This window comes from Physeter macrocephalus, unplaced genomic scaffold, assembly GCF_002837175.3.
Source record: "Physeter macrocephalus isolate SW-GA unplaced genomic scaffold, ASM283717v5 random_178, whole genome shotgun sequence".
Taxonomy (NCBI): domain Eukaryota; kingdom Metazoa; phylum Chordata; class Mammalia; order Artiodactyla; family Physeteridae; genus Physeter; species Physeter macrocephalus.
In genome coordinates, this window is record NW_021145476.1 from 29936 (window position 1) to 45185 (window position 15250).

At 50.0% G+C, this 15250-nt stretch overlaps 1 protein-coding gene and 1 long non-coding RNA gene across 2 annotated transcripts in view; both read right to left on the bottom strand.

Annotated features, from left to right (window-relative positions):
* LOC102977659 (uncharacterized protein KIAA1671) overlaps positions 1–15250 on the bottom strand; it is a 58247-nt gene that overhangs the window by 11679 nt on the left and 31318 nt on the right. The window contains exon 2 of the mRNA XM_028484585.2: positions 2550–2668. Within this exon, the coding sequence (XP_028340386.2) occupies positions 2550–2668 (119 nt within the window). The remainder of the gene's footprint in view (positions 1–2549; positions 2669–15250) is intronic.
* Positions 5266–15250, bottom strand: part of LOC114484944 (uncharacterized) — a 32384-nt gene continuing 22399 nt past the window's right edge. The window contains exons 2-3 of the long non-coding RNA XR_003678323.2: positions 12190–14809; positions 5266–11870 (exon numbers count right to left, since the gene is read on the bottom strand). This is a non-coding gene — a long non-coding RNA (uncharacterized lncRNA). The remainder of the gene's footprint in view (positions 11871–12189; positions 14810–15250) is intronic.

A 15250-nucleotide genomic window follows, 5' to 3' on the forward strand; every position in this document is an offset into this window, starting at 1 on the left:
AAAAAAAAAAAAAAAAAAAAAAAAAAATTAATTTTGCCTGTTTCTTTTTTACTGGTGTGGCTACCGGAACACTAAAACTGCATGTGTGTCTCGAGTTTGCAGCTTGCATTGTATTTCTGTTGCACGGCGCTGATGCAGACCAAATAATCACCGGCAGTCACCAGTGGAAGAGCAGGAGGTGTGGAATCTCCTGCATTGTTTCTTCCATCCATTCATTCACTCATCCACTCATTCATTCCCTCACTCACTCACTAAAGATTTACGGAGCGCTTACTGTGTGCCAGGCCCTGTGCTAAAAATTGTATCGTTCCATCCTCTTCACAATCCTACAACGATTACCCTATAATCCTGCAACGTCCACAACCCTAGGAGGTAGGATTAACCTCAGGAAATTAAATGCTAACCTCGCTCAAGATGAGGAAACCGAGGCACAGAGACGTGAAGTAGCCTGCCCAAAGGGACAGACCTGACCCCAGAATCCAGGTCCATGACCCTCTCCTCCTGGAATTTCTGCCCATAATGTATTCCAAAGTACCACTTGGATAATTGGAACCACACAAGATAGAAAATATGTCAATAAATCAAGCCATTAAATTAATGGCTCCCCGCTTCCCCCTTAAAAAGACCCCAAAGCCAAGAGCACAGGAGAGCCTAACCCTAAGGAAGGGGGGACGGGCACACCAGACACCACCTCACGGATAGGAGGGTCTGCCCTGAAATACCCCTGAGCTGCACCCTTGCGCAGAACCCGGAACCCAGGTGTACTGGTGTTTCACTGCGGGAGCACAGTCATGCTTTCCGTCAGCTCGGGGAAGAATTTATTCCTCGGAATAGGCAGGATGTTTGGGTGTGGGGTGCGACTGAGGCAGATCCACAAAAAATGAGGGAAATACCACTGAGGAGGCTGCAGGTGGCGTTGCTGCTCTGGGCTGGGAGCACAGCAGCTCCTGGGCCCTTTCCCGGACGAGGAGCTGCAGTGCCTCCGGGAGACAGGAGGGGGCGACCCCAGAACACAGGGGAGATGCCAGGTCCCAGAGGGAGAAGGGGCCTCCCAGGGTCACACAGCGACCGCAGAACCAGGACACCCAGGCTTCCAGACTCGCTCACTGATTAACACACATCACAGGGTAGGAAAGAAAACAAAAAGCCTTCATGGGTACTGGAAGGAACCTGTGCTTCCCTTTTTCTTACCCCCTTCCAATTCCATCAACCTCCACCCAGCTTTAGTACCAATGACAGCTATGGGACATAAACCAGCAGAGGGGTGTGGCCGCTCCTGACGGGTGGGGGCAGGGGAAGGAGATGGGGGTCTGAGTCCAGCTCAGCCATGGACACACCATATCCCTGGGCGTGAAACCCACAGATGAGGAAACTGAGTCACACAGTGACACCTGGTAAGTGGCCATGCCGGGGTCGACCCAGGTCTCCCTGACTTCAAAACACCGTGCGATCCTGTGGCCCGCCGGTGGGAAAGGTGAGCTGAGAACGCGGCAAGCCCACCCCCGGGTGTCCACGAAGCCGCTGCTGTGTTCAATCCCCCCCAAGGGAGAGAAGAAAAATTGCATTTTAAAAACAATGAACAGGTGCAATGTATCAAGCTTCTACTAAGTGCCGGGAAATATGTCAACTGCTGCACAGGTTACCCTCCTGACAACCCCATGTGCCTCAGTCTTTGCCTCTGCAAGATGGGGCGATAGGATTAAATGTTATGTTTCAGTTCTTGCAACAGTGCTCGGCCTGTCCGCTCAACACATCTTGGCTCTTTTTATGAGCGTCATTCCCTTTCTATGGAGAAGGAGCGTGAAATGTGGCAAATATAACTAATTTACCCAGGATCTCACAGCCAGCTGGAGTGAAGCTGGAATTCAGACCTGCCTGCCTCCTGAATCCAGGCGATGCTCAGTAACCTTCAGGCTTCTGCCGCAGTCATAATAATATTCCTTCCCAGCCAGGCTGACACCTGAGGGGCCCTTCAAGCCTCTAACAGCAGTGATACTAAATGCTGACATAGTTTATAAAGCATTATCTGTAATATGCTCCTATATTTGTAAACACACAATATACATACAGAAAAAAGTCTAGAAAGACAACAAAAAACATTAATGAAGGTTATATCTGTGTGCTGGCATTAGAGGCGATTTTCTTTTCTTTGTAATTTTTTTTTTATGGTAGTGAAACACACGTAACATGAAATTTACCGGTAGTGCATTCACAGTGTTGTGCAACTATCACCGCTCTCTGGTTCTAGAACATCTTCATCTCCCCAGAAGGAAATGTGGTCCCTGTTAAGCAGTCACTCTCCATCCCCCCTCCCCCCAGCCCCTGGCAACCACAAATCTACTTTCTGTCTCTATGGATTTGCCTATTCTGGATAATTCATATATCATTTTAAAATAAGCTTTTTGTACATTCTCAATTTCTGTTTTATAAAAAGAAATGGTTTGCTCTTATAGTTACAGACAAAACAGGTTCTACTTAGTAACAGAGAAATCAGGAGGCAGATGGGCCACCCTGATTCCCGCCCAGAGGCCCCGCCCCGCATGCCCTACCTCTCCCCGCTCTGGTGCTGGTCCAGCCACGTCCCATACTGGCTGTCGGCTTCCTGCACGAGGGTGTCAGTGTCCTTGGCCTCGGGGGTCCGCCTGGAGAAACACTGCTTCAGCTGATCCTGCAAGGACAAGCCAGAGGTTTCTATCAGGGAAAACGCTCAGAACCTGGTCCCAGCTGATAACTCACACGGCATCGCCCCTGCTCGAACCCACCTCAGCTCCCTACCGCTCTCGGGAGTGGGTCCAAACGTCTACGCTGGGCGCCAGGGTGACCTACCATCCGGGTATGCCCAAGACATCGCAGGATGCAGGACGGCGGGTGCCAAAGCCAGACAAACTGAGATAAAGGCGTCACCCTCCTGCGTCCTGTGTGGGTACCACCCTACCCCTGGCCAAACTTCTCTCCATCTTCACTGCTCCCAGGACTTATCGGTCTGGTTACGGCACTCCCCCATCCGTCCCCCGCCGCCAGGTTCTCACGGTCGCCATGCTTCCACCACCAGCATCACCAGCACAGCCTTCGTGGAGCATTTAACTGGTCCCCGGTGTTGATCCGGCCGTCTGCATGTCACCTCGCTGCGCTGCAGCCCCATGGCAATCCCATGAGGTGGAGCTCATTACAGTCCCCATTTTACAGACGAGAACACTGAGGCTTAGAGAGGTGAAGTGACATGCCCCCCATCAAACAGCCAGTAAATGATGAGGTGGGACTCAAACTCGGGCAGGGGGCTTGGACCGCAAGTCCAAACTGGCAACCCCTGTGCCCCACGCAGCCCGGATCCCCGGTTCTGTCACCACCTGCTCGGTGACTGGGCTCTGCCCTCAGCCTGGGCCCTAGGGAGAGGGTCCTGCTAACCACAGCACTGGCCAAAGGGCCCAACCTGGTACCTGGCACATGCTGGGAAGCCCATAGATCTCCATCAAAGTGCTGGCCTCCCTAACTTGTTCACTCGGCAAATTAAAGGCCCGTCCCCGGTGACTGACTGTTGAACTGGCTGACACTTGGGCCTCTGTGTTATTGATTAGGGAGCAGCTGGAATGTTCAAGGCAAAACCAAAACTCCAGCCCCCCGGGTGGCCATTGGCACAATAGCAATTCAAATGGCCTTGGCTTCTGAGCTTCGAAGGATGTTCCCAGTCACCAACTCTTGATGGCTTGGAGCCAGGGGATGAGGAATATGGAGGGAGCTGGGGGTCACGGGGCCCCCAACTAACATTAATTAAAATGTTAAAAATACGAAGAATCCAGTTCCTCAGCGGCTCTAGCTACATTTCAAGGGCTCCATGGCCACGTGTGGCTATCATATTGAACAGCACAAGATACAGGACATTTCCACCATGGCAGAAAGTTTCCACTGAAGAGCACTGCTGTAGAACTTCCCAAATTATGTTCATTATAATTGACCTGTTTTTTTTCAGTCTCCCTTGGATGAGTACTATTTCTGGAGCCAGATGCCTGGATTTAAATCCAGGCTCCATCACATAGATCCTGTATTCAGGCTGTGTGACCTCGGGCAAGTTACTTAACCTCTCTGTGCCTCAATGTCTGGACAACGCAGATGTTAAGTATTTGGTTGAATGCCATCTCAGTCCCTATGTTTTAACACAGAACCCCCAAATCTGGAGTACTCCAGGGGTTAGGATCATCTAAGGGAATTGATCTTGCAAATGAGGCTTAAGAAATCAAGCTGTTTGTCAGTACTCTCTCCCACTAGAATGCTGGTAACCTTGTGCACAGTGCAAATTATTCATGTCTCGTCACTGTAGCAGACCCCGGTGGCACTTCAGATCAACAAGGCTTGATCTTCACTCCCAGGGCTACGAGGCCTCAAGATCAACCACAGAAAGGGTCCAAAACTCTTCTGAAACTTTCTGAAAGTCAGGTTTTTAAGTTAGCTTTAAGGCGGAGTGTTCTTCCAAATCAGTTCTGCCTTACGGGCTGCTATAAAAGCCCTCACTGTCTGCGGATGAGTAGATATCTACAAGGTGGTCTGAAAATACATGATGGATAAAGAGAAGCATTGACTGAGGAGCACACGTGTCCAAATTAGTCCCGCACTTGGGTCATGGGCAGGTCTTTTATTTGACGTGCACCTCCGATGGATATCAACCAGCCACAATCCAAATTTCAGCTGTCATTTGTCACACCAAGTCATCACATCTTAACATTTATTTTTTTTAAGATATTTTTTTTATGCAGACCATTTTTTAAAGTCTTTATTGACTTTGTTACAATTTTGCTTCTGTGTTATGTTTTTTGGTTTTTTGGCCATGAGGCATGTGGGATCTTAGCTCCCTGACCAGGGATCGAACCTGCACCCCCCCACACTGGAAGGCGAAGTCTTAACCACTGGACCACCAGGTAAGTCTCGAATCTTAACATTTAGATCTCCAAGGACCCTTGGGTCCATTCAGCTGGCCCTTTTCAGATGATAAACTTTTTCAGATGATAAACTCAGAGGCAGAGATTGCTCACGGGAAGTGAGAGGCAGAGCTGGGGGGCTTGGAACCCAGTTTTCTGGGCTCCTTCCAGCCCCCCACCTTGTCCAGGATGCTTCAAGAGGCTCAGATGAGGAAATGCACTTTAAAATGCTCTAAAAAAGCCTCGAAAACTTGGCGGGTTTAAAAACCACTTGCTCAGGCTAGCTCACCAAGCCCCAAGCTGGTGGTAGGTGAAAATTCCAGGCCCTCATCTTGCAGGCAAACACGACTGCCGCAGCCCAGGACCTATAATGGACAGTTTTCTAACACCCAGGCTGGGGAAACCAGCCTAACAGACGCCTTTGAGGGTTGTGTTTAAACAAGCGGCAACACATGTCCTGAAATTTAAAACGTGCATACCCTCCACTCAGCAATTTTAGTTCCAGAAATTTATCTCAAGAAAATCATTAGACACGCTCACCAAGACCTACGAACACAGACGCTTCGCCGCAGGAGAGCAAAGATTGCAAAATATTGGACCTAACATTGCAAAACACTGGAATTGTCCTAAATATCCAATAAGATGGGGATCGGTGAAATACAATATAATATATCCACGTGACGGAATAAACACAGCCAAAGAAAATGATGATCAGAAGGAATATTTACTGTCACAGAAAGATGTCTGTTACACTAGCAAATATTATTTTTTTTAAAAAAGGTAACAAAACAGCACATGTGTTGATACCAGCTTTGTAAAAACAAATATGTAAATGCATGTGAGAATAAGCAAAGGAAGTCTCCAGAAGTTTCCACAGAAAACTGATACCAGTGGCACTGTATGTGGTGAGGAAATGGGCTGTCTTTCTATTACTGATGATGATTTTAGTTAGTATCCACACTTGTGATTTTTTTATCCCAATATCATCAGATAATAAAATTAAATAAAATTAATTAAATAATTCCTCCAACACTATCACGTAGTAGACATCACGAATTAAAAACAAATCAGAAGGGGGCTCTTCATTTCTTAATCTCTATCAGAGCCCAGCGAACTCTTTCTATAAAGGGCCAGATAATAAATATTTGGGGCTTTGTGGGCCATGGGGTCTCTGTCCCAACTTCAGCTTTCCTTTCGTTACCATGTCAGCAGCACAATGTCTGTGTTCCAATAAAACTTTATTTACAAAACAGGCGGCTAGCTGGATTTGGCCCACAGGCAGTTGGCTGATCCCTGACCTATACCCTTTAGACTGTCAGCTGCATGAAAATGGGGATTCCTTCATCCACTGCTGCACCCCAGTGCTTAGAACCATGCCAGGCCTGGAGTACTTGCTGAATAAATATTTGCTGGAGGAATATGTTTCTGAAAATAACTTTGCTGCACTGAGTAGGTGTGAGCTCCTTACCCAGAAAAGGCCGTGTCATTAGGGAAGGAGTGAGGAAAAGAGAAAATATTATGCCTGTGTGTATTTTGGGGTGTCTGACACATCCGCCTGGGAAAGAAGCCTGAGTCAGAACGGTGTTCGGTGGCCTGCGGCTGACGGGGCAATTCAAGATGTGCGTCCCCCTCCCCCCTCTGCAACTGGACACTCTCAGCTGTGCAGGGTGCTCCGGTGTCATGGGACCCAGGCTGGGGTGACGCTGGCTCTCTCCCAGTGCCCCCGGGACCTGGTGGCACCTCCCTGCCTTGTGCCCAGATCAGACTTGCACAACGGCTGGGCAATAATACTAACAATAATATCAAGGGCTAACATTACTGTGAGCGCTGGTGATTATCATGACCTTTCACTTTGCCATCTAATGCTCCCAAACAACGCTATGTGGTAGGAACCGTAATGGACCCATTTTACAGGGGAGGAGACTGAGGCCCAGAGAGGGGACCTGACACACCCAAGGCGGTACAGTTAAAAAGTGGTGGAGCTGCAATTTGAACTTGGTTTGCTTGACACCCAAGCCCCAAAATACTCCCCCAAACTGCTGCATACTCCAAGCTCTGGCTTGACATGGAGAGCTTTGTAGGGCCTTCAATGACCATCTCACTGATGGGAAAACTGAGGGCCAGAGAGAGGAAAGGATGCCTGGCCACGCCTCGAATCCAGGTGTCCTGATCCCCTGGCCTGTGCCTGGTTACCACAGTGCATTCCCTAGCTGAACCCAGGGTGGGGCCTCAGGCCCAGAGAGGGGAAGGGGGGACAGCAGGCCAAGGATGGGCCGAGTCCCCCAGTGTGTCTCCCATCCACCCTGTACCCCCCGCTCCAGGCTCTTAAGAGCACTGTCTGTCCCACTGTGGCCGGCAAGGCCTGGATGTCCAGCGCCCACTCTCCTAACCACCTCTTCTCACCCTCACTCCCTCCCCTGTGCTGCAGCCACAGTGACGCCCAAACGCCCCGTGCACCTTCACAGCACAGCTGTTCGCTTGGCTAAGGGCGGCCTTCTGCACATCGCAGAGTGCGTGGCGGCCCCTCCGAGCAGATTCCCGCCTGAGTCTAGGTCCTTGTTCTGTCCCTCTGAGCCCTGGACTCGGCTGGGGGTTCTCAGCACTTGGACGGTTCCTTGGATGCCTGTTTCTCTCAGTACACACAACCTCCAAAAGGGGAGAGCTGTGTCTCATCACCATTGGATTCTCAGAGCTTAGTTACAGCTCCTGGCAGAGTTAAGTGCTCACTGAATAGGAAAGAAGGAGGGAGGAAGGGAGGAAAGAGGGAAGGTGGGGAGGCATGAAAACACAAAAAGGAGAGAAGGGAGAACAAGGTAAGGCAGTCAGGCCAGAAGGAAACGGACAGAAACAGTGCAGGACAGAGCCCTCAGAACGCTCTCCCAGTGCTGTCAGCAAAACCCACACGGTGTCCCCTCCCTGTGGACTTGTGTCCCAGCTAGGAGGCGTTGGCGCAGTTGATGGGCTTCTGGGAGTCCGCAGTGTCACCTAAGGTGGCAACGCAAGCCAGGCCTTGTGCCCCTGCCCCACGGCAGGGCATGGTGCTTCCGGGGAAAGGTTGGTGGGACACCAGTTTCTTTTTTTTTCTTTCTTTCTTTTTCAAAATAAATTTATTTATTTATTTATTTAGCTGTGTTGGGTCTTCGTTTCTGTGCAACGGCTTTCTCCAGTTGCGGCGAGCGGGGGCCACTCTTCATCGCGGTACGCGGGCCTCTCACTGTTGTGGCCTCTCCCGTTGCGGAGCACAGGCTCCGGACGCGCAGGCTCAGCGGCCATGGCTCACGGGCCCAGCCGCTCCGCGGCTTGTGGGATCCTCCCGGACCGAGGCACGAACCCGTATCCCCTGCGTCGGCAGGCGGACTCTCAACTACTGCGCCACCAGGGAAGCCCCGGGACACCAGTTTCTGACCCCTCTCAATGGGCTCTGGGAACAACAGTGCAGTCTGGCCAGATGTGACCAGGTATAGCCAGGTGTGGCTTTGCGTGGCACACTGTGGTGGCTTGGACGGGGGCGTAGCTAAGGCAGAGGGCAAGACAAACGGAGAAAACACATCGGGACAGGGAGGTGTGTGGAGGTGGGCACAGGGAGAGAGGTGCGTAGGGCGAGAGTGACGAACGGGGGAGGAGGACACGTGCTGGGCTCAGAGACGGGGCTGGCCCGGCCCACCTGGGCGGTGCTGCTGCGGCTCCCCCCACAGGAACACACCTGTTCCCGGACTGGGTCCCCTGGCCCATCGTGGTGAGCAAAGGTGCCAGGCTCAGCGCTGGCTTCCCCTCTGGATGACCTCGAGCAAAGCCCCCACCTCTCTGAGCCTCGGTTTCCTCTCTTGGTGGCTTAGTGGCTAGGGATGGCAGGTCTCAGGGGCCCTCTGCCACTTGATGGCTCACCTCTGCCTGGTGGCTAATGTCCGGAGCTCACCAAGCCGGCCTGTGTGAGCTGTCAGCTGTTTCCTGGAGAAGAGGCATTGGTTTCTTCCCCTTTAAAGGAGTGCCCGTTTGGATTGTTCACACCCTTGCTGGGTTTGCCCACCTGACTGATGATGAAATGATGCTGTTCACACCTTGAATACAATCAGTTTTCATAAACACTCTAGGGAGAAGCTAGCAGTGCCTGGTGATTAGCAACAGAAAGCACGAACTTTTAGGTTGCAGATGGGAAATGAACCTACCCCGGGGCTCTGATGAGTTGGAGGTGGGGAAGGCTCTGAGATGGGGCAGACCAGGGCAAATCCAGCTCTGCCTTTTGGTAGCTATGAGCAAACCTCTCAAAACCTCAATTTTCCCATCTGTAAAATGGGGATAGGGAGGGTGCTTAGGGGAGTTGGGGGGATTTTGTAAGACATCTGGTGAGAGCTGCACACACCCAGCATACGCTAAGTGCCAAATAGATTCCAGCTGAGATGATGATGATGATGATGACGATGACGTCCACTGCTTAGTTCCCAGAAGCACATCATTTAAACAAACGCTCTAACTGTGAGGCCTGACAGCCCTGTCATTCAGCGGAGAGCAAAGGGGCTGCCTTAACCAGATCCCTCAACATCTCTCCCGACCCGGACATCAGCCAGCTGCTCCCCTCCATCACGGAGTGAGCTGACCCCAGCACACCTGCCCCCCTCCAGGGCCAAGCCGGGTACGCAGGCTGCAAAATGACAGCTCCGGCAGAGACACGCTGACTCTAGGGGGCAAGTGTGTCACCTAAAGTGACGGGAACACACGTTGGCAGCTGGTCCTCAGGAGGCAAGCCTGGTTCCAGCGGGGGGTGCCCCGCAGGGCTCCGTGGTCGGGGGGGCTTCCTGGCTCTTCCGACGGCCTCCACCTCCAAGTCTATAAACAGAAAGGACAGCTGGGCTGGGGGGCCCAGGCTCTCGTTGGCCTCGGAGGCGGGGTCTCCCAGACTCCAGAAACCCGGCAGGCACCCTGTGCTCTGGGTGTTGGAGGTGGGCAAAGGGGCAATGAAAACAGTCATAACCAGGAACGTGTAAGGAGCACCCACTGCACGCCTGGCACCAAGTCAGATTCCTTATGTGCACCGTCTAGCTTAAGTCCCAGAGCAGATGCTTTCACACGCCCATTTCACAGATGGACAGGTACAACAAGAAGGGACCTTGATACGGCTCTTCCTGCGTGCCAAGCTGCCGAGATTAGTCCTCCCGACAGCCCTAAGAGGCAGGTACTGTGAACTATCCCCAGTTTCCGGATGCGAAGACCGAGGCACAGGGAGGTGAAGCGACTCGCCCGGGGTCTCAGGAGTGAGTGAAGGGACCCGATTCAAACACAGGCGGCTCCCAGTCTATGGCCAGTTATGCCCCATTCCACCAACTCCTGCTGTCACTGCACCCAGGAAACGCCCCTCTGGGAGACTTCTTGGTATAGTCCATCAGCTGCTGGCCAGTGCTGGCCCAGGTCTGCCTGGAATGTGTCCCTGAAACACATCTCAGGCATCAGCTCCTCCAAGAAGCCTCTCCTGACTGCCTCCATCGGCAGCGGGACTGGGTCTCCCCTTGGGACCCCATAAAATCCCCCTGTGCTCAGCTCATCATACAGCTTATTGTGCTGGACTGTGCTTACTGTTTGTTTGACGGTCTCCTCCAGGCTGTGAGCTCCCTGAGGGCAGGCACTGGGGTCTGTTCACCCTCAAACCCTGGCACCAAGTTAAGAGACAGCCACAGTGGTCAGGGGAGCAACTGACAATGGATGGATACATGAATGAGTGAGTGAGTGAATGAATGAATGAATGAATGAGGGAGAGAGTGAATGAATGAATGAATCCGTGTATGAATGAATGAGTGAATGAACGATCCACAGATGATCCCCGGACCCCTCTCTCATGCCCATGAACGATATTACTGTCTACTTAAAGACTCTTGATATATCCCAGGACCGTCTGTTTTCATATATGCCCTTAAATTTTAATTTTTGTTACATTTTAAAAAACAAATCTCTTTTCTAAAACATCATGTTCAGCATGCTGACAAACAGTGAAAGCGGACTGGCGACTGTGATAATTTTTTAAGGTGCAAAACAGGAGAGACTGATCCAGGGAGGGAGGACAATCCCCCCCAAATAACCAGGAACCAGGAACCTTCTATGCCCCACTTGGTGGGGAAGGGGCAGAGAACATTCTAAAAGTCCTGAGATACTTTTACACCGACAAATTCAATTTCCTTTTAAGTCTAAGGTTCTATTAATAAAAGGTCTACAGTTCTAAGGTTAAGATGAGCCAAGATAAAAGGGAATTTTGTTTTTTTAAAGTGTATTTTTATATTTTAAAATTATAGAACAATCATAGCATGGGATACTCTTTAATTGTTCAAAGGAATGAGGAAGATGTATGTGTCCCGATATGGAGTGACTTCCAAGATACACTGTCAAGTGAATAAGGCAAGGCTGGAAGCAACAGGTGGAGCGAGGAAAAATATATACGTAAATATTTGAAAATGCATAGAATATGTGAGAAGGACATAGGAAAACTGTCATCACACTTGCCTCTGGGAGGGGAAGCGAGTGACGGGGGGGAGGGGGAGAGAGGGAGACATAGTTTTAAAATTCTACCTCTTTTTGTATTTTGTAACATTTGCTGTTGGTAGTTTTTAAAAATAAACGTTAAAATGTACGATTCTACGTAAATACGTAATTCTTTCATGTTTCCTAGCATCTCTTCTTCATGGGATCTGCTCCCATCCACCCTGACTTGGCTCTCCTGGAGGGATTCTTAAAACAGTCTCCGCCAAATCTGACTCTGTGTTGTTGTTTTTTTTTTTGAAACATCACATGTCAAAACATCTCTCTCATGTTTATTTCAGGCGATGGCTCAACGTGTCAGGCGACAGAACTGCAGCCTTGACGTAAGTGTGAACCCGGGGAGGAGGCGGGGAGCCGGTGTGTCTGTCCATTGCCTCAGGATCCCAAATCCACCAGCATCTCTTCCAGGCAGGACACACCCACCACCTCCTCCGCGATCTGTGGGCACATTACCATCTTACAGCACTGCTCCGTTACCCCTGCTTCCGGTGATTCACCCAGAGAGATGCACACGCACACACACACACATAGATGCATACACACCAATATACACATATGCAAATATATACACAAATACATGTACACCAAAAAAATACACAAAAACACATACATACACACAAATGCAAACATACACACACATATACACAAATACATATACACAACACACAAAAACACACATAATACACATTGCACATACAGACAACACATATATAATAAATACAGATAACATACAATACACACACAAATACATACGTACATCAACTCACACACCCAAAGATGCTCACAGCAGCAGCATTTGGTTTTTGGTTAACAGCAAACACAACCCAGTTGTCTTTCCATAAGGGCATCTGTAAACAGGTTTATCCCTGCAAGGGAATCCGTGCTGCCATCAAAAACAATGAAGTAGAATTTTAAGTGCTGATATGGAGATGTCAAAGCTGTTACAGAAAGTTTACTAGGCACAAGGGGCAGACAATTCCACCTTAGATCACCCCCTTGGTCATCTTGGGCCCCATGATTAATGATTTCCTATCCCAGGTACCCAAAGTACTTCGGGGCCCCAGACAGAAGGGGAGGAGAGTGCACACAGGGGCTCAGGAGTGGCAGGTGACAGAGGGCATGTGACATGGCCCAGGCCTTGAAAAGTGGGTCAGATTGAACAGATGGGGGCGAATGGAGAAGGCAGTGCAGGTGACCAAACAGCCTAGGAACAGGTGAAGCGAAACACCATCTTCACTGACAGCGGGCTATGCTGGGCACTGGACAGACTCATCCCATACACCCTGCGGAGCAGCCCTGCAGGAGAGGCTTAAGGACCCACCGTGAGGATAAGGGGCTGGTCTGCAGAGATGGCACGGAGCACGGATGGGGCGTCTCTTCCCCTGGCGTGGGGGCAGGGCAGGGGCAGGGGCAGAGCCCAGGACCTCTCTGCTGTTGACGGGCCTGGCAGTTCCCTTGTTTATGAGTGCCCAGCTCCTCCAGTGAAGGAGGAAAACCAGTTGGGCCGACATTCCATCGCCTGGAACAGAGCCAAGGGCCCCGTTTCCTTCTGGTGCCCAGCCCAGCCTGTGGTTTTGTTCAAAGACCCTGCCCAGGGTCCAGGGCGCCGCCTGTTCTAACTCACAACTTGATCCACCTCTGCTTCCCAGTCCAGCCCTCGGGAAGCCAGAGAGGCCCTGGAAAATGCCCGGTGGATGGTGTCTCTTTGGCCAACTCTTAGCAGCACCCAAGTCGGGGCGGAACTGCCTGCTTCAGGGTGCCGTTTGCTCATCGCGTGGCTCACTGGGTCACAAGTGGGTGAGAGCGTTCGGAAGCCTCTGTCTTGAACTCCAGGATTCGGGGGCTGGTCCTCATGCACCGCTCCAGGCCAGCTTACCGCTGGCTGCTGGCCAAGCCCAGAGGCATGTTCAAACAGACACTGCACCTTGGCCAAAGCCCACAAACAAAATAACAGACCCATCTGTAAGGAGCTGGTGCCCATGCAAGCTTTCAGGCATGCTGGAAAAGCCCTGGGCATCCCTGGGGCCAGCACCCACTTAACGGGACTTGGAAGGCAAACCTAGTGATTTTGAAAGGCTCCTGAACGTGTATTTCTCAATGTGGAGACAGCATCCAGGCGCAGGACCCTGGACGTCTGGCACTCGGGCGCTTTGGCTCATCCTGGGTGAGCATGGACCACGGCCAGGTGCCAAGAAATGCACTTTACTGCATCAGTAAAGTGCATTTACTGATTTGGGGAGGACCCCCAAAGCGTCCTCCCACCGACCTGTGAAGTAGGTTTTAGTGTTACAGCTCCAGCGGCCCTGACCCCTAACCCAGGGGCCAGATGCCTTCTAATTCAGATTTTAGAAGGGCAGCAGGCGAGTGCACATACTGTATATTGGGAGGAACCCCCAGTGGGGTCTTGAGGAGGGTCTGCCAACCTTAGAACTCTGGCCTGTTGCAGGGGGGCCGTCGCTGTGCGCTGGAGGAGGCTAGCAGCCTTCCTGGTCTGTACCGACCGATGCCCGAACCCACAGCTGTGACAACCCAAACTGTCTCCAGACATCGCCAAATGTCCCTGGGGGGCAAAGTCGCGCCTGGTTGAGAACTACTGGTCTAGGTCATGCATTCTCTACAGGAATGATACTGTCCCTAAGGGGGTGAAAATTGGTTCTTGGTGGGGGGAACCTTGGCACAGATATGCATACAGTACACATACAGATGTACAATATTAACTATGATATTAAAATTTCATGGAACGGCAATTAAGTAAAAGTTTTTAAAAGGCCCTTTGGGGGATGATAATGAAAAAAATACCCAAAAAAAGTGGATAAACACTGGTGTAGTGCAACACCCCACAGGCAATCGTATTAATATTTCTGCAGCAAAATATATGAATAGTCACACCGTGTGTAAATACTATTAATAACCTCATGTCAGTACATTGGTACAGGGTGGTTTTGCTACAAAGGAGAGCTTTATGGATTTTAGAACGATGGATAAGGGTTGCATACCTGCTGCTCCGTTTTATACAGGAGAGAACGGAGGCTCAGGGGAATTAAGCAACTTGCCTGTGTGTGCGCACGTGTGCTCACACCGTGGTCTAGCTGACACCAGAGGGATTTAATCAGTGTGCTGCAAGAGCTCTTTGCCTCCGTCCCAGTTACCCGGCTTCTAAAAGTTATGCTGGTTATGCAGGCGCGTGAAGATGAAAGTCCAGTGATGTTTACTGAAGCATTATTTATAAGGCAAAAAGACTGGGAAAAACCTACGTGTCCAAAAATCAATCTGGGCCTGACTAAATAAAGTGGGCATACATAACTGGAAAAATGGAATATAGTACAGCCACTGAAAATGAGGCTGCAGGTCCATGTTCATGCCATGAGAAGTTAGTCCTAGAAGAGAAAATGAAAGAGAACTAGGTACAAAAGCATTCCTGCAGTATAATTCCATTTTGCTGATCTATCTGCAAATATATGTATATATATTGCATACATATTTTTGCATGGATATATGTATACATGTACATAGCATATATATACAAACATATGCAAAAGATTATTTATATACATATGTGCATATATTATATATCTATGTATATATTTTGCATATATATTGCACATAGGCAAAAAATGAATATATTTATATATGCGTGTGTATATATCATATTCATATATATGTATACATTTTGCACATATATGCAAAAAAATCTTAAAGGATATAGACATGTTATAAAGAATATTTCTAGGGGTGGTATATTAAGTAACTGTTTTCTTCTTTCTTGCCTAGGATCTCATTTCTCTACGGTGAGCATGTTTTGTGTAGTTTTTTTTAAA